Source organism: Enoplosus armatus, chromosome 17 (assembly GCF_043641665.1).
Source record: "Enoplosus armatus isolate fEnoArm2 chromosome 17, fEnoArm2.hap1, whole genome shotgun sequence".
Taxonomy (NCBI): Eukaryota; Metazoa; Chordata; class Actinopteri; order Centrarchiformes; family Enoplosidae; genus Enoplosus; species Enoplosus armatus.
This window is the reverse complement of record NC_092196.1, coordinates 8,152,541-8,180,331: the sequence shown is the minus strand read 5'-3', so window position 1 is coordinate 8,180,331 and position 27,791 is coordinate 8,152,541. Positions and strand designations below refer to the sequence as shown.

At 41.2% G+C, this 27,791-nt stretch overlaps 1 protein-coding gene across 1 annotated transcript; it reads right to left on the bottom strand.

Moving 5' to 3' along the window:
- Window positions 1–189: 189 nt before the first annotated feature.
- On the bottom strand, window positions 190–26,617 carry grapa (GRB2 related adaptor protein a). The gene is made up of 5 exons (XM_070923377.1): window positions 26,440–26,617; window positions 22,171–22,268; window positions 20,926–21,045; window positions 10,087–10,255; window positions 190–404 (listed from the first exon to the last, which is right to left on the bottom strand). The coding sequence occupies exons 1-5, from the start codon at window positions 26,515–26,517 to the stop codon at window positions 219–221; spliced, it is 651 nt and encodes a 216-aa protein (XP_070779478.1). The 5' UTR covers window positions 26,518–26,617; the 3' UTR covers window positions 190–218.
- Between the last annotated feature and the right edge of the window lie 1,174 nt (window positions 26,618–27,791).

Genomic DNA, 27,791 nt, shown 5'->3' with positions numbered 1-27,791 from the left:
GCGGCTGATTGGGCAAGGCTCGTGACTGACAGGTGGCATCACAGGGAAATGGGAGGAGTCAGTTACATAATGAGCGGGTTCAGTTGCAGCTCATTGGTTGCCTGCTCCAAAAAATGAATAGGCAAGTGCAGAGCAGGTGGGGAAGTGTGAGGGGCGGGGTCAAGACGGCTCATTGATGAACCCGTGGGAATGGCTGCACGTTTGATTGACACATCAGGTCATTGGCATTGGTAAATGGGCTGGACGTACTCCGGGGGGAAGTAGCCCACGTGTCCATGGCAACGGCCCCTCCAGCGCAGCGAATCGGAGCAGTCCATGAGTTCGATGACATCACCACGCAGGAAGCGTAGCTGGGACGGGTGATGTGGGGTGAAGTCGAAGAGAGCGTGGGCATGATGGGGACGCTGTGGGGGGGGAGAAGAGAGTTCATGAAAAACTGGCTTCGCAACTTTTGATGCAGTCAGGCAGACTCTTTACTTAAAAGGGAGCACCTCTTACTTCAAAATGGCCTCTGTTTTATGCAACATAACGTAATGGAAAATAAAAAAGTAATACATTAGGGCAGTGGATCCCCTGCGCTGCAGACTGGTACCAGGCCATGGAGCGACAAATTGGCAAAAGAAGCTGAATAATAATTATATAATTTCAAAGGCTTTAATAAGAACTTAAAGGAATAGTCACAAAAACATCCAGAATTTGAGACTGTCTTCGGAGGCGGTCGTGTAAATAAAAGAGGTCTAATGTTTGAACTCAGCTTAATTTATTTGTTGTACTGATAAGCAACTATACGTTTCTTTTTCTTCCTCACTGACTCTTCTTTACATAGTATGTCTTTAGAAATGTAAGCAATATTTCTGTGTTCTTATATTATTCTTATTATATGAATCACTATTTTTCACAGATACGTTTTAAACATGGATTCAAAATAAGAATTCAAAGCATTCTTCAAAAGCCTTCTCTCTATTGAAGGATTGCACCGTCTTCTGTTGGTTTGGAAAATTCCCTCTTGAATGAACTGAAAAATTCATGGTGGTCAGCATGGTTGTTCTTCTCCGTTCAACAACAGGCATGATAGTTGGTCAAAAATGTTCAGGTTAAGGGACTGGCTGTGTTTAATAAACAATATATTCTTCATTCCTTTAAAGTACAAATATATTTTATTTACCTTTTTCATGTAACATTTATTTTTTCGCCAGACCATCACCAGTCAGTCCATTCATATGAAATATTAATATGATGAGAGAGGTCTGACCAAAACAGCAGCACACAGACAGAAGAAGAATATAGACATGAAAATAGATATTCGGTGATGAATAATAATTCTTTCTACTGATTTATCTCAGTTATAAGCGTCTTTGCTGCTCAGTGTGTGTGTTTGGTGGAACAGCTCTGTACAAGCTGTCAACTGAGCATTATTCTGTAGACAAGACTGACTTGAGCATGTGACAGCTAGGTTATATATAGTTATGATATAAGGTGATGGATTTCATGCAGATGAGAGGAATTGCCTGTTTGGATTCATTATTTGAATATTCTTTTTAACAAAATACTGTTATTCGCTTTCTTGCCGAAAGTTATATGAGATGATTGAATCCACTCTCTGCGTTACATGTTAAGCTACTGCCAGCAGATGTTTGGCTTAGCTTAGCACAAAGACTGGAAACAGGGGGAAACAGCTAGCATGTGTCAGTCCAAAGGTAACAAAATCTGCATACCAGGAGCTCACTAATTAACACGTTATCACATATAACATATATTTATGTAATCCATACAAAACGTCAAATCAAGACATGAGAGTGGTATCAATCTTCTCATCTAACTCCTGTGAATATTTCTAAAAAATTTGTGTAGCTTCAGGGACGTTTGATATGATCTAAAATTCTGATTGACTGAATTACAGAGAGAAACACATGCAGCAGCTCTGTAATGCCAAGTAAAGTTCGAACATGTGACACAGTGACACACAGACAGGCAGTGACAGGCAGGCAGAGTTAGTGAGGTGAGCAGGTTGGCAGACAGACTAGACAAACTGGTAGACTGATAAAAAACAAGTGACCGCCGCTTCACACTTACATACGTCACCTTTAAAGATATACTTTGCATTTGGACTTGCTGTCTTTGACCTTTATTCCTCACCTGACAACAGAAGTTTATTTTGTTTAAATAGGCCAATCTTAATAAAGGAAGATTGTTTTGATTACTGCAGCACTTTGCGGTGTAGGCTGGTAAAGAGGGTGTGTATTTTATAAAAAATATATCCACTTTTCATGAAACATGAAGCTTTGTTCACTATTTACGTGTGGGCGTTATCAGGGCAGAGCAGCTTTAAACAGAATGAATGACAAAACTGTAACTTGTGGAGGTCACGAGAGAGAAAAAGAGAAATAGAGTAAGACTGAGAGAGAGACAGGTGGACAGAGACAGAGAGGTGTTATAAGGCCAGAATGATGCACGTGTGTGAGGGTGAGATAAGAGTGCACACACACACACACACACACACACACACACACACACACACACACTTTTACTAAAAACAGCACTCTGTTAAACTGTGATGTTTGACAGCGATTCACGGCAAGGTGAGCTGCCTTCAATTCAGCCGACAGATGCTACGCTTTTTCTGTCGCGCCGCGTTTTTCTTTGAGTTCACAAAAGTAGTGTTTTTCTTCTCTCCTGATAGCCTGCCTCCTCTGATCTCTGCTGGCTCGTGAAGTGAAAGCAGTTAAAGAGGAGCAGAAGAAAAGTGGCTATTTTAAGGAGAGCATCTTGAACTTAACTAACCTCTTAGCTGTCAGTTGCACTCCCGCAGAGAAAAGTGGATGTGATATGAACTGGGAGGGAGCGGAGAGACTGGAAGGAATACCAATATCGTATTTTTGTGTGTGTGTGTGTGTGGGTGAAGGTATCTGTGTTGAAATTCTGGACTTTATTGCTGCAGACTGTTTTGTCTTAATGGTATCCAGGCAGAGACAGGTACACACTCTAACCAGACAGCAGGATTACGATCAAGAGACTCAGACACAATCTATAAAATCCTCACGGACTTATCCTTTATTGTTTCGCTGATCTAGTCTAGACTTCTTGTTAGTGTGTGTGTGTGTGTGCATGACGTATACTTTGTGCCTGGTATTTTGGTGTTAGCAAGCATGTGTGTGCAGGCCTCTATTTGCTTGGGTGTCTGTGAGCTTGCATGTGCAATCCTGCGTCTTTTGTGTGTGTCTATATGCATGTGTGTGTGACAGCACAGGGAAAACCCATTCATTTATCCATGCCAGCTTGTGAGGAGCAAAGGCTTGAAAAGAGAAATATGGTCCGTCCGTATCAGCTGCGCTCGACTGCCTTGTGATCCTCGTCCTGCTCAGACCCAGAGCGAGAGCTGACAGTGGAACAAATTACTTTGTAACATCAATGGTCTACAGATTTGTATGAGATTTGTCTCTGCACACACACACACACACATAGAAGAAAAAATAGCCTCTGACACCGCCTCTGTTTCCACTTGAAAATGACAAGATGTCAAAAAGAGTTCTAAGTTTTGCATGAAACAGCTTTTTGTTTGAAGAGAAAGCTTCGAGACACGAGGACATTAGTGATATGGGGGGGGGGGGGGGTTAAAAAAACCCCCCGACATAATTGTTTCCCATCCTGCCATGGTGAGATAAGAAGCGATCTAGGGCCACGTAATGAGCTGATGTGGAAGAATTAGTTTGGAAACCGCACAATAGGAGGGATAACACAAGAAAAGCACTGCAGCGAGACGCACGGACTCAGATTAAGCCAGTCCTCGACAGACTTAGACTTTATGTCTATGAAACTGACCCACATAGTCAGAAAGAAAAATAGACTGTGATCATGTGGTCGTGTCAGAGACAGTTAGGAAAAGACTTAAAAAATAGTCAAACAGCGAGCAAACAGCTTAAAGCGAGGGTTGAAGTTAACACAATTCTCTCTAACCCTGTTTTCAGGCATTCATTTAATAATCTAAAGGTCTGAAGGGAGCGATACAAGAACTAGTTCTAGTGTGTTTTTTAGTGTTGAACACTTGTGTGAAAGCAGAAGATGAAATGGTGTGCTGGTAACTGAGGAAGCGGGTATACCATTAATATTTTAGATACGCATAGAGCATACATAACAAGGTTACAAAGACAGGGGGGAGTTACGGGATAACTTGGCGGGAGTTTAGGAATAACGTATGAGGCGAGAAAAGGTTTACTGCATCCTGCAATTAAAGTTGTCTTGTTATCACTCTGACATCATCACTTCTCTGAGCGAAACCTAAATGGAGACAAGAGTGTGTTGTAGGGTTTGCAGAGACACACTCAGTGAGAGACTCAGTGGGCGTTGGAGCTTTGTTGACGCCGAAGGCCAAGACGAAGCCCCAAAGATACGAAGACCAGCTGACTGTGATTGTATATAAAACGACAGTCAAAAAGACGGTTTGGATCCAAGCTAAATTTCTTTTAGCCAAATAATTGTATTGTTAAAGTAGACGAATGTACAATTTAACCCACAAAACTCTGATTAAAACCGTTGCAGAGTAAACAAGGCTCCAGACATGAAGGTATGACTAAGCTGCTGTGATCTGATGTGAAATGACAGATGTTTTTCTAAGGCTACATCGCCATGTAGGTAAACACAGCATCTTCTGCACGCCACCCTCAGCTATGGGGCATGTTGTGATGCAGATACATGTTATCTCAAGGCCATGACAGAGCAACACGGTGACCTACAGTACAAGAAAAGTCACAGCCAGTGTGCCAATGTTGGAATGATACAAGAATACTGTACATGACCAACAGAAAGTGACTCCTATCTGATACAAAACGTTTATTTTTTGCCATTAATAGACAAATCCACAGGTTCCATAACGACACCTGCATATCTTGACCCAAACTATCGCAGTAAGACAGTTATAATGCTGCTCTTTTTCTCTAAATAAGTCAATAATATGGTAATCTTACAGTGGTCACTAAGGTTTGCAGGTCTGATTTCTTTTTGGCATACAGCACATCTTGAAGCCAATATGAGAATTAAGAGTAGGTTGTGACAAAGTAATTGGTGGTTGATCTGTCGTTTTTGAAAACATCTCTCCAGCACTTCTTCTTTCTCAGAATCAGTCACAGATATAGCTTTGTACAAGATGAACTGCTGAGATATATGGATGAAAGTTGTATAACGTGTTGATGCATCTTTTTTCAGTATCTTGGGTTTGTCGGTTGGCAAATTTCAGCTTACAATATTTGTAACTCCAATAATGGACACACAATACATGTTTTAGGACTGGACAGTCATATATGTAAACAAGGCCCAACTGGCACGCAACCCTTATTAGATGTTAATACAGAACAGTAAGGTGACCTGAGGCAGAACATCATAGACTAAGTATTGTATACTGCCCCGATGAACCTTATTAAGCATACTCCTGATGTAATAGTATTACAGTACACAATATAAAGAGAGTAATTTGTTCTGCATAAGGGATTGACCTGGGACTTATCACATCATGGGATGATAAAATATCATAAAATATAGGATATAAAATTAAATAACATTAAATAAAAAGAAGCTAATCAAGATGCATAAGTCCATCTAAATCTGCAGTTGCTGGCAGCAGCGAACCTGAACAGCAGCGCTGTAATTATTTTACGTAATTCATTTCTTAACATGTTGGGCGTCTTATTACTGATGATGTATGTGCTTTGTTTTCATTTTACAGCACTTTGTAACTGTAAAGTAAATTGCATTGAAGGACATTTAAAACATACTTTCCAGCATATTCAATGTTGACTGTTATTATTGTAATAAGAGCAATAGCAGCATAAAGATTAGATGCAGGCTTGTGAATACACGATTACAGTGCATGAATCGCAGGAGCAGCTGTGAAGTCGTGGGTGGAGGTGGCTGAGTACCGCTCTCCCTTCATGGAAGACTAAACATCAGCCATTTAAAAATATTATCAATATATAGAACACAGAGCAAATTAACTTGCTACGTCACCACAATAAAATGTAATGGAGAAAATAAATGGAATATTTATGAATATATGAAATTAACAAGCGTAAACATTGTGTTATGGTCTTAAATCTGTTTTATAGCGGCATTAAATGCCTATAAAACAGGAAAAGAAAGCAGCATCTGTCTGAGTTCTTCATCCAGTGTTAGTGTGAGTCTGTTAAACGTCATGGCAGACCGACAGATCCAGTGGATTTGGATGGTGACAGAATGATATGAATTAGCATTATTATTATTATGCGGAGGTCATGCCACCAGCCCCTCAGTCGAGAGCAGAAGACAGCCGGATGTAGGTGGTGCAGCTACGTAAACTACTGTATGAATACTAGAAAACCAAAATGCTCAGAAAGACCTGCTGTTGTTTTCATGCTATTCAGATTGTAACAGTATTTAGGTCAGACAGTTTTTCATCCTCCCATTGGACGGCTGTCGTTATCTTCTGTTTAACTACCATCATAATGCCCTGAAGGTAAATTCCTAACTTGCACCTGCTTCAGTTGCATTTGTTTGGAGGGCTGTGAAACATCCCCAGTGATTCAGAACGTGCATGAAACTGTTTGGGTGGGAGGCAGGATGTTACTAAACGAGAACTAAATTTGTGAGGAGCTGCTTTGTGAAACAAAAAGCCTATTTATAGGATCAAAACCTGTCACCCTCATCTGAAAGTCTCCGGCTCCACCAGGTGAAATACTGCAGCAGTCTGACTGCTCAGCAAACCGTCTCGGAGTAAATGAAGATTATGAGAAAAACCATCCCGTTTTACAGCAATAATGCCACCTGAGTTCTGAAATTAAGTTTTAATGAGAAAAAAGTTGGTGAAATGCCCAAAATCCTGCTGACTTCAACACCACGCTTTACTCCATTCCACTTCAGTAAATGAAGGGAGGGCTGAGAAGAGCTCCGTGCATCTGAAGGACCAGATTTATTGAAGTAAAGCTCGCACATCACAAAGATCAATAAATGTGGATCATCTTCAAAAGAACCCGAGAGTCAGACAGGCTCACGTACTGAACACATCTCAACCAATCAGATTTTCTTCAAGAGCTGTTTGTGCTGAAGATGTGCTATATATATTTATTCTATATATATTTTTACTCTGTACATTCATCTGTACATCCATTGATTTATTTCATGTGTTCTTTAAAATGCATGAGAGTACTCATTGTAATGCATTTTATATATTTATATTGGTTTTATAGAGACATGTTTTACTGCAGTCATTCGGCTCCAAGCTTTTGACTAGAAGCAGAATACAAATAAGATGGGCCCAAAAAGTGAAAGAAATACAATGTTCTGCCTTGCCAGAATACCAATACCTGCTTGAAATGTTTTAAATTACCTTCTGGACACAGGAGCATGTATGTACCTGTGTGTTTGTGTGTTATTTCCTACACTGACTCATTTGCCACTAAACTCCTCACTTCCTATCTGATCACCTCAAAAAGACCAACTGTGGCAGGCTGTCTGCAGTGAGCTGATAGTTGAGTGCAAGGTTTGATTTTCCAGCAAAATGAACCAGGGGAGTCAAGGAACTGTTTACAAACACACCCAATCTGCAGCCTGGAAGTTGTTCTCATCTGTTTCAGACTTGCTTTGGGCTGGTGCCTTCTGAATGAGGGTATTAAAATGCTTTCATACCCAGGGCCACACACTTCATTTGAAATCTGATCTGCTATTTTTTTCATCCTTTGCCGTGTGGAAAACATGGACAAACATTTCTTCTTCTCACATGAATAAATATTGACATGTGATCCAAATTCACATGAAACAGACATTGAATTGGAGGAGAGCTGAAGAACTGGCTCACACTAGAGTACAGGGGTCATGTGAGATTTTGACATTCCTTATTAATCTTGTTTTCTAGTGTATGAGAGCCACAAGTGATGAGAGATGCATCTCTAATGAGTAAAATGACTTGTATGTGATGTGAATGTAACTTGACTTGAGCACGCTAGGAAGCATAAAATGAGCTAAGTGCAATTCGCTCATGTCGATTACTAATGAACAGTAGTCTTTCCCTGGACAAATTAAAAGTGAAGGGGCACAGGCAACCCCTTGGCTTTATATGTTTGAATGTTCATTCTGCACTCACATTAACCAAGTGACTCAAATTATATGCTGCTCCTGAAAGGGGCATGCCTTTGTTTCCCCAGAAAAACCTCTTTGACACAAAGTAAAATCCACTGTGTGTAAAATCATTTAAGAGTGTGTGGCCATTGATGACCTTTTTCATCGATGGTATTAGCAGTAACCGGCGTCTCTTCTGTTAATATTTATAATGTTTTTAAGTGGCCGGTGTTCCTCTTTAGTGAAAGGAGAACGGTCCATCCAGTAGTTTGTTCAGGTGTTTCACGTTGTGGTGTCACTAAAGGAAAAGTCAGAGGGTCACCAGAGATTTTAGGATTCATCCTCTGGGGACCGTGAACGTCTGCTGAGATATTTCAGTCTGGACCAAAGTGTTGGACTCTGCCTATTTTTATAAATCAAACATGCTCTCCATGTGGCAGCTTTTTCTTATCCTAATATCACTTCACATGTGACATGCTCTCAGCGATCGACGCCGCGCGCTCAGCTCCCTAATGACTGAACGGCGGTCTGTTCTCAGGTGCCGGGCTTCAGAAGTGAACATGATGTGATGAGTATTAGCACGCGGCTGGTGTTAACAGTGATACGAGCGTGCTGTCCTGTCAGGGTCGCTGTGGATCACACAGAGACCGGGTTTCGCCTGCGGGGCGCGGCTCGACCGCCACTCCCAGGAATATTTAACACGCAATGTGATCCTGTCGGCATAATGACTTCACAATGGCACCAACAACGGCTTCTCCCACAGTGGCACCATCATGGGAACCACCTGTCATTTACTTTTTCTCTCACTAAACCTCGCTCAAATTATTGTGAATTGTGAACGCCTTTGGGCAAACATAGTTGTCCTACCACAGCATTATTGTGTACTTACAATGTTTTTTAGATAGTTAATGGGCATGTTAATATGTATGGAGCGTGTAATGCAACTACTTATGTCACCTTACAAAAAAAAGTAAATTAAAAACAGGAATAGCTTAAAAAAGGTGTGAGAGTAAGAACCTCAAAGGGAAGCTGGGGTAAACACAACATACTGAAGAAATGTTCTGTCCAAACTTGATACGTAGCAACTTAATCACGACTGATGGAAATAATTGCCTCTTAAATCAGTTTTCCTTTGCGCTGCGGTGCTCACTCCCTCTGGCTCGGTGCCTAAGATGACTGATTTGGTTCTGCTCCAAACCGACGGCAGTCCTGTGATCTTTCATTACAAGCGGCACCTCTACGTCAAACCCTGCTGCCAAAGTCACAGCTCCAGAAAATCTCACCAACATACGGAGTGTTCCCATAGCTGTCAGCTCCATTAAAAAAAAAAAAACTGCCTCGAAGTCCCAGCGAAATGAAATATGAACACCTGGGCAGCGTGTTGTGTATGTAACCCGCTGATTTGACAACAGAAAGAACAAAATAGACTTTTTGTCAAAATGCTGCTGCTTCACTATGTCTCAGATACTTCTATAAATCTAAAGACAGAGACGGGCGACAACAAGAACAGATGTGTTTTAAATGGTTTAGAGATTGAAATTGGCATTACTGAATTCATAGTGCTACATAACTGCTATGGGTTTAGGTGATTTCTCAGGAAGTTAGACAAGAAGAGACTTCCTGCTGATCTGTAGTGTGAACAATGTGAAGTAAGAAAAACTAATTTACCTAAATTCACATCAGTAATAAGTCGACAGAATATTTTAGGGAGAAACACACAGTATACAGAAAGTCTAAAAGGAAATTGGTGAAGATTTATTTGAAAGGATTAGTCATTAGTTAATTGCCTTTTTTTTTTTTTTTTTTATATTTTCTAGCTTTCTAGTCATAGCTTTTCTTTGTGTACATGTGCAGTAAGTACCAGTCACAGTTACACCCAAATCCTGTTTAATTACTGATTAAATTGTCTATTGATAAGATATTTGTGCCTTTTGCTTTGGCTGCTTTGGTAATACAGTAATTGAGACAGTTGAAATGCATAAAAAAAAGACAGAGTCACTTGCTCACCCTGGCGAAGTGCTCGGGGTCTCTCAGAAAGACAGTCCTCTCCTTAGCGATGCTGTTGCTATGGTAGAACTCCACCAGCTCGTTCAGGGAGGAGAAGAGCTCGTCCCACACGTAGTACTGACCACAGCGATCCTGCAGCACCTTGAAATGCTGAACGTGGTCCCCATAACTGCAAAACCAACAGAGGGAGAAGCTGAGAATAATGTATCATCTGTTGTGGGTTGACATGACCAATCAAACAATAATCAAAGATGGTAAAATGTTTGGCTTTAACTACTACTGACTTACAGGTGTCCAAGAACTGTTTCAGCCTGTTTCAAAAACCTTTAGCTTCTGGTTTTGACCATGTAAAATGAAATATAATTCTGCATCAGCCATTTCCTCTCAAACTGAATTTCACAGCATATGGGTGGATAGTTGTAGGTAGTAGAGAAGCTGTCCGGTAAGTGGTGCGTGAAGTGTACGGGCACTTGATGTATCATCTGTTTTGAGCATGTTGTTGTAACTTCACAATGGTTAGCATCACATCAGTGGAGAGTGACAGGCTGTCCTGTCCTGCAGTGTTTCTGTCTTCACATCACAAATTGCTTTTTGCATACAATACATGTGGAGCAGCTTTGGGTTGGTACCAACAGTCTTGGCCTTTAGTCCTCAAAGCTGCCCCTTTAACTCCACAGCTGTCAGCTGTTGGTGCTGGCATGCATTCACTTCAGTCCTGCTCATTTGCCCCCCCCCCCAAAAAAAAAAAAACTGGGGTCACCATTTATTGCGTATTTTATTTTATTCTTATTTCAGGTTTTTAAGAACAGAAAGTCCATTGTGAAAAACCTGGCCAAAACAGGAGGTGAGACAGGACTAAAACAGACAAAACAATGCAAGAGGAGGAAAAGAGAGCATATAGTCACTACATTTATAAAGAGAAACCAGCATTGATGCAAAATCTAAACCAATATAAGTAGTTGAAAATGGAGGCAATTACCAGTAGAGGCTTTTTTTAGTCACAATATGGAATTAAAAGAGCAGACCATGACATTTACATGTGCTGCTCTGTGGGTCTGAGGGATTCTGTGCAAAGCAGATGATGTCAAACAAACGTAATACCCATTTAAATCGTTTTTCACACAGTGTAAAGTGTTAGAAAATTAACTGTTATACAGGTTTGTGGTTTATCTGTGAGAATCTGTTTTGTACCACTGACTTAGTAACATTTCTAGAGGGTTGATAGAAGAACAAAATTATTTAGTGAAACTAAAGAAAATAATATTGATAATAATAAAGCCAATGACACAAACAAAAATAGCCACAGTGTTGGAGTGCATGCCTTGTTGTTATGATTAAAAGAGTCTGGCCAGCATTCATTGGCAATCGTACCTGCTCCCCTATCCTGCTCCGTGGTGGTTGCTTAGTAACTTGCCAGCTTATCTTTAGAAATCTGGACATCTCACCGTGATCATGCCGTTATATAACTGCATCTAATATGCAGCGGAAGTCAATACAACTCCCCCATATTTCTAAACACATCTCAGAAGTAGGTGTGTGTGTGTGTGTAAGGCTTATTTTAATGATTGTTAAAATCTCCTTTCCCGCATTTGGAGAAAAAAAAATATGATAATGCAGTAGAGGAAAACAGCGTTGGTGTCTATCAAAATATAGCAGATTCTTCCTATACATGGGAATAAACACTACAGCATTTGTGGTTTGACCTCACCAATCTCCTCCTCTATCTAGACTGACTGGCGCTGCTCCAAGCTCAGAGAAAGTAAATGAGCATCGGCTTGTTTGAGCCAGAATCCCCTTTCTCTATTCAGGCGCTGAGCTCTATGAACAAGCAGGGCTGACTCCCTGATGACTGGATGGCATTCAGCTACACCTCCACCCTGCCCTTCTTTCTCTGCCGTCTCCGTTTCACCCCGTGTGTCCTCGTTTCTCTCTTGTCAACCTCAGTCAGCCTCCCAGAAATGATGAAACTGTAGTGAAGTGTAAAAAAAATATATATATAGGGTGCTTTTTTAGTTGCAAACGTTAATTCAAGCCAAGTGTAACAGGTTTTTTTTTGACATATTTTTGGATTGACACTGTACCAGCCTTTATAGTCTCTGAGCATTTACTCATTCTGTGCGAACAGCAGTGCTGTCTGTCTATCTTTTTTTTTTCTTTTTGCTTTGCCTGTGGGTCTGTATTCCTCAGTGTTGCTCTCACTCTTCTCTATTATCTGTCTTCTATCTAACTTTTCCCTCCCTATCGCAATCCCTCTTGTTATCTGCTGCACTGTGTCTCCATTGCCTCTCTTGATTGAGCCCTATCCCTCCACTGACTCACACACACACACACACACATGCAACACAAAATAGTGATCGTCCCCCTGTGAATGATCTCTATCAGCCCCACCACCATCCCTCGTGGTCTGACACCATCTGCTGCACCCTACTGGCTGGGCTTTGCTACTGCCACCAGCTGTGTGCAGCTGTTTGTCTGAGCGAGACAAAGCAGTTACCTGGGCCAGTGCCCACACCGGATAGAAACGTGGATGACAAAGAAAAAATAAGGAGAGTTTGGCTACTGTGGAAAGCAAATTGGGGGTTGGCGATTAAAGACAGGATGTAGACAGGGCAAGGACTTTCCCTTTAGGGGATTCACAATAATGTAATGCTGAATGAAACACATCAAACACTTAGAAGGAAGGAAAAGAGGAACAAGACATCACTTTGGGTTGTGCTGTAGCCTGTTCACCACATCTAGTTTACTGACATTAAGCAGAGGATAACATAATGCATGCAGCCTCACACACAAACTCTGATATGAAAACTAATCTCACACAATGCGATAAGATAAAATATAAAGTTGCTGTGATGGATTAGCTGCGTAGCTAGGGCAGTTTTCAAGTTTGTACAAGTTGGTTTTCACACGGCGCAAAAAGGATATTTCTTTTTTACAGAAAATGGCCAGATCTCTGATTAATATGTTGATTCCAGTTAATATATGAAGGAATTACATTGAAACTCTGCACAAGCCATTAATTCAGGCAACTAGAGGCATTAAAGCTGTGGTTAAACGCAAAATCAAAAATTCCTAAAACCTCCAGATAGAAAATCTCTGAGAGCATTTTATTACAGATAGTATAATGTAAGTGGATTTTGGGTGCCAATCTGTTAAACATGGTTTGAGATGAACGATCTGAAATATTGAATCTTAAATTTTTCTGTGTCAGCAGAGACGCCTCCAGCTGTGCCGGTCGAGAAAAAGTCAAACCAAAAATTCCTGCAGCGTCTCCATATGGCTGACCAGAAGCGCTTCAAATATTTATCGAGCAACACTTAAACCGCAACATCACGTCTTCACACTCAATTTGCTCTGCAGTGCAAAACGCTGCTTCACTGGAGGAGTTAAACACAAACAAAGCGAATACACTTTGAGACCACATTTAAAGACAAGCCGTGGGAAAATTACAGAAAACAATCACAACAAAAACCTACAAAGCGATAAAATCCAATCTACATGTTGTTTACATCATTGTGATCCCTGACTGGAGGTCAGCGATCACATTGTGGTGAATACAAACTCTAAGTTAGACAGCAGTGGTTTGTAAAAGTGAAAGAAAATGCTTTAAAGAGGAAGCATCTTTATCAGAGTTAGGTGATGTCATGTAGACGTTTTTATTAATTATTACCCAGAGACATTAGAGAACCAGTGTGCATAACAGCACAGCATCTGTCTCAACTTGATCACACAAACACACACACACACACACACAAAGCACACTCTCCAAGTGCCCTCTCATCTCCCCGATCCAGTGTAATTAAGGCCCACAGCGATGGAGAGATTATTTTCTTTTTCCAAGTAAAAGGAAACGAGAGAGAGAGAGAGAGAGAGAGAGAGAGATTAAGACAGAAAGATTGAAAGAGAGAAAATGAAATAGATGTCGAGATATAACAGAGAGAGAGAGAGGGAGATACTGTAGATGAGGACAGAAGTTATTTTTAAAACTTTTCCTCTGCGCCAGCACAATTCAAGAGGCGCGAAGGTCATCTGTCCATCTTTCTCTCCACTTTCTCCATCAATCTATTCTCACTTCCCTGTTCTCTCTGGCTCCCGTCCTGCCAGCCCTCTTACTCTAATCTGCTGTTCAGTTTCTAAACCGCTGCAGATGTCTGGAATACTTCACACTGACACCTCCAGCTGTCAGTTTAACTCTGTGACTGTGTGTGTGTGTGTGTGTTAGTAACTGATGGTCGTGTCAAGGAGTTATCAGAGTATGTGTCAGCCCATGTGCCGGCAGCAAATCACCGATTACATCATTGTTTACATGTGCCCACCAATGTGTGTCTGTTGGTGTGTGCGGGTCCAGTATCTCAATGAGCATAGTGGCCCTGAGTGTGTGCATATGTGTGATTTTGTAAGCGTGTGTGTCACCCAAGCATGTCAGCGAGAGAGTGAGAGGATCAGCTCCTCCTGCAGCATCAATAAAGCATCGCCATCACCTGTTTCGATAGATGGATGAGGAGAGAGGGAGGAAGTGTGTGAGTGTGTGTGTGCTCTGAGGGAGCTGAGAGGGAGCGAAGGAGGGGAGGAGTGATAAAAGATGTTTGGTGGAGGCAATTTAGTCGAAAGTGTGTTGATGGTTCAATAAGCCTTTCAGACAGAAATGATATGGGCCTGAGAGAGTGAGATATAGAGTTTCTTCTCAAGTCAGTTATCATCATAAAGAAAACAACCATCTATCCAAACAAACACTGATAACACGTAGAAAAGCAGAAATGCTTTTAAAAAGACACCGTCCCTGTATGACTTGTATCATTTTCAGCTCCTCACACTATGAATTTAAAGCATGAAGCAATTGCCTGAAAATTAGGACAAAGTGATATTAGAGTTCAAACACGAGCTGCTGTCATTGGTTAAAGTTTCAGGAGGCGGTGCCCATATCAGCAACTGGCAACTTCTTACTGCAATAAAGGAATTCCTGTAATAAATATAGATTTGAGTAGTTATATAAGAGCTTCTCAGCGCCAGAGATGCTTCAAGGAAAGAAATAAGCTAATCCGTTTAGTTAAATCTCAACAGACAGAGCGAAAGAGCCACAGGTTTTCTAGCTAAGTAACGTTAGACTAACAAACCCTTAAGCTAGGCTGAAGCTACAGAGGTGAATGACTTAAGCGAGGAAAAAAGTTACTACTATGATTTGAAGCACTTTTGCAGACAAGTTCAAGCTTACAAAATTAACATTTTCTACCTTACTTAGCTTGCCTAGCTGACTTTCCATGTTCAGACTTGCCAAACCAGCCTATAGCGATTTGGGTAAGCTAGTTAGCCATGCTGAGAATAATATATTTTTTATTTGTTATCATGCAAACACTGTGAAAACAGTATATGGTAAATTCTTAAAGGAATAGTGAAATGTGCTTTTTCGCTTTCTTGCTGAGAGTTAGTTGAGAAGATTGATTTAACTCTTATCTGCAAAGTAGACCTCAATATGAAGCTACAGCCAGCTTGCTAAGCTTAGCAAAAGCTTAGCTTTTGTGCTAAGCTAAACTAACCTGCTGCTGGCTGTAGCTTCACATTTAGCGTACAGACATGAGAGTGGTATCAAACGACTCAACTTACTCTCGAAAAATATTCCTTTCAGTTGGTAGTATGTAGTATAGTAAGTAGACTCAAACTAAAGTCAGTTATAGGAATAAGGGCCCTTTAGGATAGGATACATTTATTTTAAGATAAACAAAATCATGCATTTATGATTTAATGACATACGACTGCTTTTTGTTTATACAAAGCATTTTAGGTACCACTACATCACTAGATCAAGAGAAGAGAAGGACAGCGAGAAAAGGCAAATGATAGAGGATAGAATAGTGAGAAAAAAGTGAGAAAAACTTGAAACTATGAAAGACAGAGACGGAGAAAAGAAAGGAGGACACCCTCTGGAGGGTTTATCTCCCAGAGGACTGGCTGGTCTTATTTCAGCTCCACTGTCAATATGAGAAAAGAGAGAAATAAAAAGTTAAATCAGGCGCCCCACTCCACCCGCCGTAAGCTTTTCCTATTCCTGTCTATTTTATCTGCAGTCGCTGCTTGCTCTTTCCCTCCGTTTCTCTTCATCTCTATTTATGCCCCCCCTTCCTCTATTTCTCCCTGTATTTATGTCTCTGTCTCTCTCAATTGTGTTTTGGTCACTGACCTTTGGTATTAAACTGTGCCATTGAGCTGTGGTGTAAGCTGTGAAAGACCAATGCACTTTTCTTTTGGTTCCAACAGTAGCAGCGATAAAAATAAAACAAAATGAAATAGACATAATAGTTTTTCTAGAAAATATGTCTTCATGAGGGGTCTTTCCAAACCCTCCAGCACCCTTTATTTATTCATTTGTAAACAACTTTAAAGGAATAGTTAGCTTATTCGCTTTCTAGCTGAGAGTTAGATGAGAAGATCGATACCACTTTCATGTTTGTGCAGTAAGTATGAAGCCAGCAGCCGGTTAGCTTAGCACAAAGACTGGAAACAGGGGGAAACAGCTAGCCCGGCTGTATCCAAAGGTGACAAACGAGACATAACATGTTAATTAGTGAGCTTTAGAAGTGCTGGTAGGCACATTTTGTTATCTTTGGACAGAGCCAGGCGAGCTGTTTCCAGAGGATTTAACCTGAAGAAAATTAAGCTAATTGCTGCCAGCACCATATATTTATTCCAAAATGGTGTTGCGTAACTCCACTGACTCACTTCTTTCATGCAATTCGGTGCCACATTTTCTCCACACACATTAATTTGTCCAACTGAACTAAACTAATTTACTTTTATCTGAGGGTTATCAAGAGTCACTTGGTGTGAAATTGCCCCCTCCCCGAGTGATGACATTCACGGGACGCTGAACCCGCAGTGTGTTCCTTAAAGCTCAAAGAAGATTTTGTAGAATAAGCACAGCCCAAAGGGTTAGCCCCCTTTGTGGTTCCTCTTTGGAGTAATGGCCCTGATAAGAGACTAATGATGACTGATGACAAGGAAGCTGAATGAACAGCCTGATTCAGCATTTGCTGTATGAGCCATCAGCCACTAGAAGCATGAGTCAGTGATATCTGAGGCCACGTCAGAAACACTTGTATCCATGCTGAAATGCCACAACAGACAAACGGCTCGGTCCGTTTTAGTGGGCACGTGCAAGCCATTTCAGCCAGCAGGTTGACATTATGTCACCATGCAGGCAACATTACGTGTCTTTAAAGTGCCGTTTGTTGTTCACAATGCAAGCTTTCCCTTTTCACAGTGTTAGACTGGCATTTTGAGTCCTGAGGAGGATTTTTACTGTTTGCTGAAAATGTTGACTTAAAGTGGACAAAAGGCCAAGAAAACAAACAACGTTTCAAATGTATCTGCTTTAGTGTGGATGTGGCCAGGGAGGCAGTGATATTATAGTCATCACACTGTGGACTAGTGGGGGAAAGGGCAAGAGTTACTCTTTTTTTTACAGTAATAATCTCAGAGAAAAGCACCTCGACTGAACTCGCGGAAGAAGAAGAAGAAGAGTGAACGCACAGAGATCAGACTGTGAAAGCCAAGAAAATGATTTGTGTTCTACATGACCTTCACCTGATACAAGACAAAGTGTTTGTGTGTGTGTGTGTGTGTGTGTGTGTGTGTGCACGTGGGCTGATCACCATGCTGTTAAAAAGCACAAAGGGGACTGAGCTGTGGTGAAACAACCTTGAGCTCTATCACCCGACGAGTCATCCGGCCATCAAAAAGACAGTGACGTCTGCTCTTAGAGTTTGACTGAAAGAAAGAAAAGTGAAATAGATTTGGTTCTGTTTCAGAGAGTAAAGGTCACACAGGCCCTTGATAAACAAAATGACCACACAACTGTACAACTAAAATAATTAAAGGTGATTTGCACCTTCCGTTGTGTTGTAATTATTGTAATTCACTTTCCCCTCTGCCTTTGCTTCAGTTGCTGATGTCCCAGAGTGTCTTTTGGTGACTCACAGAGACTGTGCGCAGTTGTTACAAGTGTTACGTTCAGCTGGGAGTTTTACGTGTAGGTGGGAGGACTGATAGTGATTGTGGCAGAGTATGAATAAGGAAGTGCGACTTTACATTTGAGAAACAGTGAAAGTATTGTCCCTTCTGAGTGGGAGTCTGAAAAATACCCCAGGAAGCCTTTTTAACATGATGTACCTCAACGCTTGTTTTATATATATATATATATTATATATATATACTTATATTACAGCACTGTGGAAGACTCTGAGAAACACATCCTTTGGGTGAATCCGCTGCTGAGTCAAAGAGAACTGTGAAAGTCCAGCTAAGCAAAATGGATTCCTCGTCTCTCTCTATATAAAAGTCTAGGTTGGCATCACTTTGCTCCACTTTCCAAAAATAAGCTACTAAATAACCCATTGGGACAGTTTCACTGGCATAGTCTGAAGCTAGTCCCCAGCCACATATTCTTTCATAACCACCTTCCAGAAAGTATTCTGAACCAAAACTGCACTTAAACAAGGATCCCTCTATTCTGCCTGTGGAATATAATAATATAATCTCTAAATCACACCTCAAAATGCTTTTTTGACTTTTTATGATTTCCAATGTAGACTGGTCACCCAGTCAGAACCACCAATGAAATTTTAGAAACATGCGGGAAGTTTGCGTTCTACATTGGTGGATTATTTTTATAGACTAGTCCCAGTAATTCTTTTACGCTCAATATATATATATATATATATATATATATATATATATATATATATATATATATATATATATATATGGGCCTATGCATAAATACATGAGGTTTATTATTTTCTGACCAAAGTTACATTCAATCACTGTCCAATGAAAACGATGAATCTTCAAATTTGGTGATTGAAGTCAAGGATTAAGTGTTCCTTTATGGCTTGAGAAAATGATCCTACTTCTTTGGTTGAATAAACCATTTAAATCCTGTTAATTACCAGATTAACTGAAAGTTGCATTGTCACAATTTTCGGCCCCTGTCCCCAGTGTGCACATCTCATATTTCTAATGCATTGGAAAGATAAACAAGGCTGCTATGTTCAATAATCCATTCACTGTTTTCTGATGGTTAATTACATTTACATTGCTGGAAATGAAGCCTGAGAAATGCAGCACCAGAACAAATTAAAACACAAAAGAGGTAATAGGGGTGACTGTTTATGACAAAACAATCTTGCAATAATTATTTATCACCACAACATGTCGTAGTGACACCCGCTCCTAACATCTCTACACACAGACCTTTAACACCATGAAATACTTCCATGATGAATTACATTACATCACATTCATGTCTGTGAGAATGAACCATGGTGCCTCTCCTTGACTTTGTGACAACCAAATGATCTAAGTAATAATAGATGTTAGTGAAATTGATCCTCTTTGTGAACATATCATCAAACTGTCATATTATATTAAAAAAGAAATATACAAAATACACAAAACATACTACAGATCTTCATCAAAAAATACATCGCTACACAGCTATTTTAATTGAAAACTTAAGCGAGAGATGTTCATTACAATGAAAATATTGCACATTTATATTTTAACCTTACACCACATTCACAGCGTCGCACGATTTCTAACTTCACCAGCAGTTTTCCTGTATTTATCAGAGGAACAAAGTCCCTTTTTGGCTGCATTCGTGGCTGGGAAGGCGGATCAGAATTTCACAGACTGACGTCAAAGCCGGACCGAGCTGTGCCGAGCTGAGCCAGGACTGAAGTTTCCACAGTTACTGCTGTCAGGACGTCTCCTCTGACAGGGGATCTGTCAGCACACAACGACCACACACAACCACACACTCACACTCACGCAAACACCTGACCCAATTTTCAAGCTGCTACACCATCCAGCAACAACAGCCAGAGAGACATCAAGAGACAGCCAGAAAAAACAAGTAGCATCAAAATCCTCTCTGTCCCCTCTTGGCAAACCTGTTTTACACACAGCACCTCCCTTCTCTTCCTTCCCTCTAATTTCCACTTCCGATTGCCTTAATGCAAACAACTTCTTTTTCCTGTCCTTTCCCGCTTCCAAAGTCCTGTCCCAAATCCGCTGGGAGAGAGATATCATGCCCAGACATTGTCACAACCAAAAACGAGACAACAAATCCAACTCTTAACCCCTGACTTGAGCCAGTTCGTCTTACAGCCACAGCAGCAGCCCAGAGAGGAGCCAAGCCTTAGCTCCAGTTATGGCCTTAGGTGCCAAAATTCAGACTCCAGACCCCCCACACATCCGAACTCTCCACCTCCAATATCCACACAGCCCCCAGGAGCACAACACCAAGCCTCAGCTGCATCCATGACCACCATCCTCCCAACAAGACAACCGATCGGGCCCCATCAGCAGCTCCAGATGCCGCGGCATGCCAGACGGGATTAGCTCACATCAGGCCAGAGGGGGTGCAGATCCTCCCTTTCCCTCCGCCCCACACCTTATCCTTTAACCCTCCTCCTCTGCCGGCTCCTCTGATCCTCTGCCACCAACATAAACACTACATGAACACACACTCACGCATGCACACACTCAAAATGTTATTAATGAACAAATAAGTGACAGCAACGCCGCATGTGCAGGGATGTGTGCATCTGTGCATACAGTATATGTTTACAGAGATCTGCTGACTTGAATGATCCCTGTGGAGAAACAGAGCTGTAGCCGTACTAAGAGGATATGTGGAGAATAATATGTAATAAAAAAGATGTAGATCAATGGTGTATAGAAATCAACCTTTCAACTCTCAGACATATCAAGAATACAATGTACGAAAGTTCCAATAAGTTCAAAATGTGCAAAACATGGATCCTTGGACGATCCTTTGTCTCCTACCTGACGGACATGGAGAACTCTCCAGGGGCGCTCTCACTCTCTCTGACCAGAAAAGCCCCACACTCCCTGTGTCTGAGCCGGCTTTCTGCCACGCCGCGAGATATACGGCCGGCAAACCAGCTGGAGGCAAGACAGAGAGAAAGAGTTCAATGATACAGTGTTACACATGTGAACGTGTACTCACGAAGTTGAGAAAATAATTTGGCTGGATATCAAATAACTTTTGATGTTTGTATTTTCAGTGGAAACAGTGAGAATTTAAAAGCAAAGCAGCTCACAACAGTACACATCAATGCTGACAGAGAAAGAAAACACAGGTTGAGGGTTGCAAAAAGAAAATGTAAAATTAGCACATTTGTGAAGCTATTTTTAAACATGCTGCTACATCCGCACGCAAAACAAATCCCGAAATGATGGACTTTAGCTGTCAGCTGTGGAGCGTAAGTAATAGTGTCATTTTTCTTTTCCTTTTTTTTGCTCATTAGTCTTGCTTAGTAGAGCAGTTTGTGTGGATGCAAGGTTTGCATAAATGACGTTCTGCTGTCATGAAGCTGCGCTCTGCAACAACGGCAGTGTGATGAGAGCGCATCCAACATGGTGGCCACATTACAGGACCCACTTGGTTGAGGTCAAAGGGTCAGAATTCTGGGTTTTTTTCTCATTTCATGGCTCTTTGATGAAGTGTGGAGAAATAGAAAGACTCACAGACACACGTCCCAACAGACGACACGTCTCCCTAAGGTGCGCATAAACTTAACTAGGCAGCTCCTACTGGTCTGTGCATCAGTGTTCATTAACGAGCCAGAGACGCTCCAACGGCTGTGTTGTCAGTTTAGTGTTTGTCACAGCAAAAAAAGTAGAACCCAGCTGGTGCACGACCATCTGATGGAGATACAGGGTGTACCAGCAGCTTCACTGTAAACACACACACACACACACACACACACACACACACACACGGCTGTATCATGTGTGATTACGTAAGGCAGTGAGTGAGTGAGTGTGTCCCTTTGGGTAGGCTGCCTTATGCCGGAGTGCAGATGTCCAAAGCAGAGCAGAAAACGCCCCCGAGCTGCACACACTCACTGATGAGCTGTTTAGATAGACCAGTGCTGGATGTGTGAAGTGTATTCATCTGCTTTACAGATGAGTTGGAGAGGCACGTGTGTGTGTGTGTGTGTGTGTGTGTGTGCGTGTGTGTGTGTGCGTGTGTGTGTGTGTGTGTGTGTGTGTGTGTGTACTTACGCGTGGGGCCGCAGATTGATGTAGTTTTTTGGCACAAAGCCTTTTCTGTTGTGGAGCTCAGCTGTGTACCAGTTAGGATCATCTTCCATGTTGGTGATCTAGGAGCGAGCACACACACACACACACAGATGAAATATTGCCCACAATGATGATGACGCAGACTATTACTATGGAGTGAAAGGCCACTATCATTTCTCTCTTGCTCACTGTTTATCAGTCTCCTCGCCCAGGCCTCTCTTCTTCTATTATCTGCTACAGTGGCTTTCACTCATCTTTGTGTGAACCCTCAACTCACACAACTTCCAAAGCACACAAGATTGTTGGCCACATGAAGCCCGTCATGATTACACAGCAGACAGAACTGCATCAAGCCATACATTTTGTAGCAGAAGTGTTGAAGACACGTTGTCGCCTGATGTGCTCCAGTTTATTTGCTTTAATGCTTACCTCTTTCATCCTCTCTCATTTTATTGGTCTTGTCGCTGTCTTTTCTCTCCTGTAGTCATTTTTTTAATTAGGATTCTAATCCAGATGTGACACTCCTTGTCATTCTGATATTTTAAGATGTTGTTTTGTTTGCTCTGCTTGCTTTGCAGTGACATGTTTTCTTTATCTCCCCCACAGAGCTGAGCTTCATCACTTCTTTTTGTTTTTGTCGCAGTGCTGCTATGTTTTATCAGTTAAACTTGAATAAACTAAACTGTAGACTTTAAGTCTGACAGCAGGCAACACGTGACATATAGTTAAACATGTACAACTGAAATGCATCCTGCCACTAAGGACTTCTAGCAACTATGATGGGAAACCTCCTTTGGCAAATGTTGCCCATCTTCCGCCAAAAAGTTGTCATGGCCACTCTGCCTTTAGGAACTTCATTTCATGCATCACCTATTTTAATTTTACTGCATTATTGTACTGAGCATTTGTATGAGCATTTTAAAATGTGTTGCAGGCTATGGAATGATTTACAGTTCATAGTTCAATCACAGCGCTGAATGCTTGCACCAAACGAACAACATTTAATTTGTATAAGAAGAAATCCCCCTTGCTATATTTTAGGCACTTTAATACAACATGTTGGACTGTCTCAAGACTGTGACACCGTGTCACTCAGACGTTGACTTTTCTAACCAAAATTTAAATTGAACAGTATCGCCTCCCTCTCGTCTCCTTTTCCCACTTTTCAGGACACTTTTTTGATGTTGCTTCTCTTTTCCACTTCCAGGGGTACATTACAGATACATCTACAGCTCTTGAATTTGCAATGAAATCAGTTTCTCTTCTTCTTTACTTCACTGCTCCACCGTTTATTAGTGAAACAGTGATGAACAAGTCTTTGGGTAAAGTTTATATTGCTTCTTGAGAAAAAAAACACGGTCTAAATTAGTCTAAACTCAAAGTCAAATCCATCCAATAATTTCTTTCTTTCCTCTTCATCTGTATTTAGGATGTGTATAATTATCCACGGCCACCCCCACTGATTCAGCTGTGACTGACTCAGATCCTTCCAATGGATTTAACAATTACATAATTAACCCTTAAAATAACAATTATACTATTAGCCCAAAATGCATCAAGGAAAAATATGACTTTTCCGACATGAACATCTGCTCGAGAATGTAAATATCTGAACAAAACTCTTAACACCTGGATGCCCCGGTCAGGCTCATAGAAAGACAGCCTGTTTCATTTGTTCACTTCCTGGTGTGAACAAATGAAACAAACTAGCACTTTACAAGAATGGTGTGTTCTTAGACTACTGAAGATAATAGATGAATAATTGAGCCAGTGACAGAGGAGCCTGTCACACAATCCAAATCCAATTTATATCCAAATTGTGACATTCATGTGTTGGAGTTTCGGAGAACAAAAGAAACGTGTATTTTCGTGCTCTACTTTTGTGTCCCTTGTGTTTGACTTGGCCGCACTATCTTCCAGCTTTAAACAGAATGTCAGAGCAGCTACTTTTTTATTTAACTACGAAGCTATTTTTAGTCATTTCATTATGAGTCTGCCTGATTGATACGTTTCCACATGGCTACTGCACAACAGGTCATGAACAAAACAATGTACTCCAATAGAGCGACGCACAAAAAGTTGTGTAAAGGAGCAGCTCTGGGACTGAAGGTAAAAGAACAATAAATGAACACCAATGAGTAGTGACTGTCCATTTAGATTTTTTTAAATGATGGACATTTTGCATAATGCTATATGAGTTTTACGATATTGATATTGTACAACTCAGGCCATCTGGTGCTGCAAGCAGGAATTAACAAATGTGAAGAATTATTTAAAAGTACTGTTTGACCCGAGTCTGAACCGGAGCTGTTTGGCTGAGACAAGACAGCACTTTATCCCAGTGGGAGGACAGAAAACGTGGCGCATAAACTGAACAGTGTTTTAAGTATTGGTCCCATTTTAGTGACAGTGAATGTGTCACTGTGGCCATGAAGCATGAGTTCACTTTGATACTGCTGGCCTAGCCATCAACAGAAGTACAGTATTATGTCACAGTTTGCTGATCAAAGCCAACAACTAATTCGATCGTGATTTACTGGTCAGTTAATAAGACCAAAAGACTCTTAAAGACTTTATCTTCATCTACACATAAGTACAGCAGGGAACAGAGAATCACATGTATTTACTGTAACAACGCACTGACATGGCAGCAAAACTAAAGGCCATCTCATTTTGGTTGCGTCACACATTGCCACTCCAAAAAAAATGTCTTTGCAGACAGCAGAAGTAACAAGGTGCTTTATTCTTGTGTCATCTAATATTGGAACAGAGTCTGTCTGGGATGAATAATATAGCAGCCTGCTGCATACACTCAAAGGTAAATTCCACCCTCAGGCATTATTATCCTTCGACATAATCAAATACATGTGGTTATTTTGTGATGAGGTTTTCCCTCATCTACTTCTACCTCAAGTGATGTCTAACATTTCCCAGAATGCCTTTCAGAAATCAGAGATCAGGCTCAAACTAGTGATCTTTGGTATGTTGACCATAGTATAGTGACCATAGCACTGTCATAAAGAGATCAAGAACATAAGGGTTTTTCCCAGTCATGAGGAAGTTGCAGTTGCCCCTGAAACTAAACTTGTCCTGCTGCAGAGTAGCACTCTGGTCTACCGAGGCTGAATCCAGTGGAGAAATCGATCTCGCTGTGTCTTCTACCATGAATTTGTCCGTGCACTGTGTGACCTTTGAACAGCTGGTGCCATAGTGTAAGACTAGAGAGAAACTCTTGCTCTTTAATTCTGAGCTTTACTACTGATGTCTTAGACGGACAATTTTCTACTTCAGTAATTTCCAGCTGTGCAGGGACTAGCTCAGCACTGCATTTGCTCTGCTGTCTATCAGAAAAATACAACAGCTGTAGCTTTAAGACAATGTTTGCTCTGCATCCTAAAGCAACAATTAGACTAGTTTAAAGGAATCGTTTGGCATTTTGGAAAATACGCTTATTTTTTTCCAAGAGTTAGATGAGAAGATGGATACCACTGTCAAGTCTGTTGGCTAAATATAATGCTATAGCCAGCAGTCGGTTAGCTTAACTTAGCATAAAGACTGGAAACAAGGGCTAAACAGCTAGCCTTAAGTGTAAAGATGTCAATTTGCTGTGTTATGGGGTTACGTGCCAGCTAAGAAACAGTTGGTGGACTGGTGAGTTCTGCTAACTTTAGATAGAGCCAGGCTAGCTGTTTCCTTATGTTTCCAGTCTTTATGCTAAGCTAAGCTAGCCGACTGCTGGCTCTGTCTACATATTTAGCGTACAAACATGAGAGTGGTATCCATCTTCTCATCAGCAAAAAGGGGGAGTAAGTGTATTTCCCAAAATACAACCACTTGTTAAAGTGTGGAAGTTTAAATAAAATAATCCTGCGCAGTGTTTACAGCCACCAATCCCTTTCTCAATCAAAAATCTTTTAATGTTTGTAACCTTCAACATAGGTTCAAGCCATCTATAGGCTGGATACTCATGCTGCTCTTTCTTTAGTCAGCAACAGCAGCACCTGGATACAGACTGTCAAGACGCTGGAGACGCTAAAGTTACAATTGTTGTAATTATCACAGCGGAGGCAGAGAGAGAGAGAGAGAAGGAGAGAGGTGGTTCATCTGTTGGTCCACTACTCTGTTCTGGTCTAGAAGTACAGCTAACACCTTCTGTATGTATGTATAGATAGATAGATAGATAGATAGATAGATAGATAGATAGATAGATAGATAGATAAAAAAGAAAGAAAAAACAATTCTTTCTCTTACCTTGAGCAAGTCTCCCTTGTTGAAACTGAGTTCATCGCCCTCTGTGGCACGAAACGTATACAGTGCCACTGCTTCCATGCCGAAACCTCCCAACACACACACTCTCACACACACTAACACACCCTGGGACCCCCACTAATGCCCCTGGTGCAGGGGTTGGGGGGGCGGGGAGAAAATGTAAAAGAAATAACCAGATAAAGGAAGAGGAGGCAATGAAACAACAGACGGGGAGAGAAGAGAGACAAGAAGAGGAGCAAGGGGAGGAGAGGTCTCGTCTGTCCGCTGAGCCAGAGAGCGTGCTGAGAGAGTCAGAGCAGAGGATGAGAGAGAGTGAGCTCGGCGAGGGGAAAAACGCGACTGGCTGCTGCTCGGCAACACACTACCATGAGTAACGCTCAGAGAGAGAGAGAGAGAGAGAGACAGCACGCAGAGGCTAAGAAGTGGGAGGCACTTCCTGTGTATGTATTTGTCTCACACAGTTGGAGTGGCTTCTGTGTGTGTGTGTGTGTGTGTGTGTGTGTGTGTGTGACACTTCTGTCACCGTGCGAACCGCTTTAGTTTCACACCTTCGAAGTGAAAAGTGAGCTCACTTTAAAGACTAAAACTAAAAACGTCAGGACAAGGTGAGAAGTGAAGGAATGATTCACCCAGGACTTACAATATTTGAATTATTTATTGGCATTCATGAAACACCATTGAGTCTTTCCATCCCTCTATCCATTTGTACATGTTACATTACAATTTTTCTAGTAGCTTTGGTTGCATTCACGATTTACAAGGTATCCAGGGTTGCATCAGGAACCGTGAAAGAGAAGAGGCAGCTACCAATCACAAACTTTCATTTTCACACACACCAAGATGGCAAAAAGAGTAACTGGGCAGCTGGATGAGCCTTTGCGAGTAAAAAAAAGAAAAAAGGAGGGAGGATATAACCAGCTTTTAGTCTGTAAATTATATTGTCAGTTTTCCCACCTCCAGATGTGAGCCTGACAGCAGCAGCAGGTAGCTAACACTGCAGACAGATCCCAACTTACGTCATCCACTGAGCTGAATTCACTGTTGCAAAAGGTGCCCTGAAGTTAAGTTGGAAATAGTGGACAGTAAAAAAAAAAGTTTGCTAAGGAAGAGCTTTTCTTTGTAATACTGGAGGGACACGCTCAGGATCAGAGAAAATCACACTGACATACTGTGGGTGTAACAAAAGCCTAAATGAAAATACATTTTTCCTCCCTTGACCTGCAAGTTTTAACCAAAATAGAAATTCATCTTCAAAAGTCTGCAGGTTTGAGAGACAGTGAGAATAATTCTTCCTTTGAAAATTATTCATCCAGTGAGGCAATGATCAACTGGGC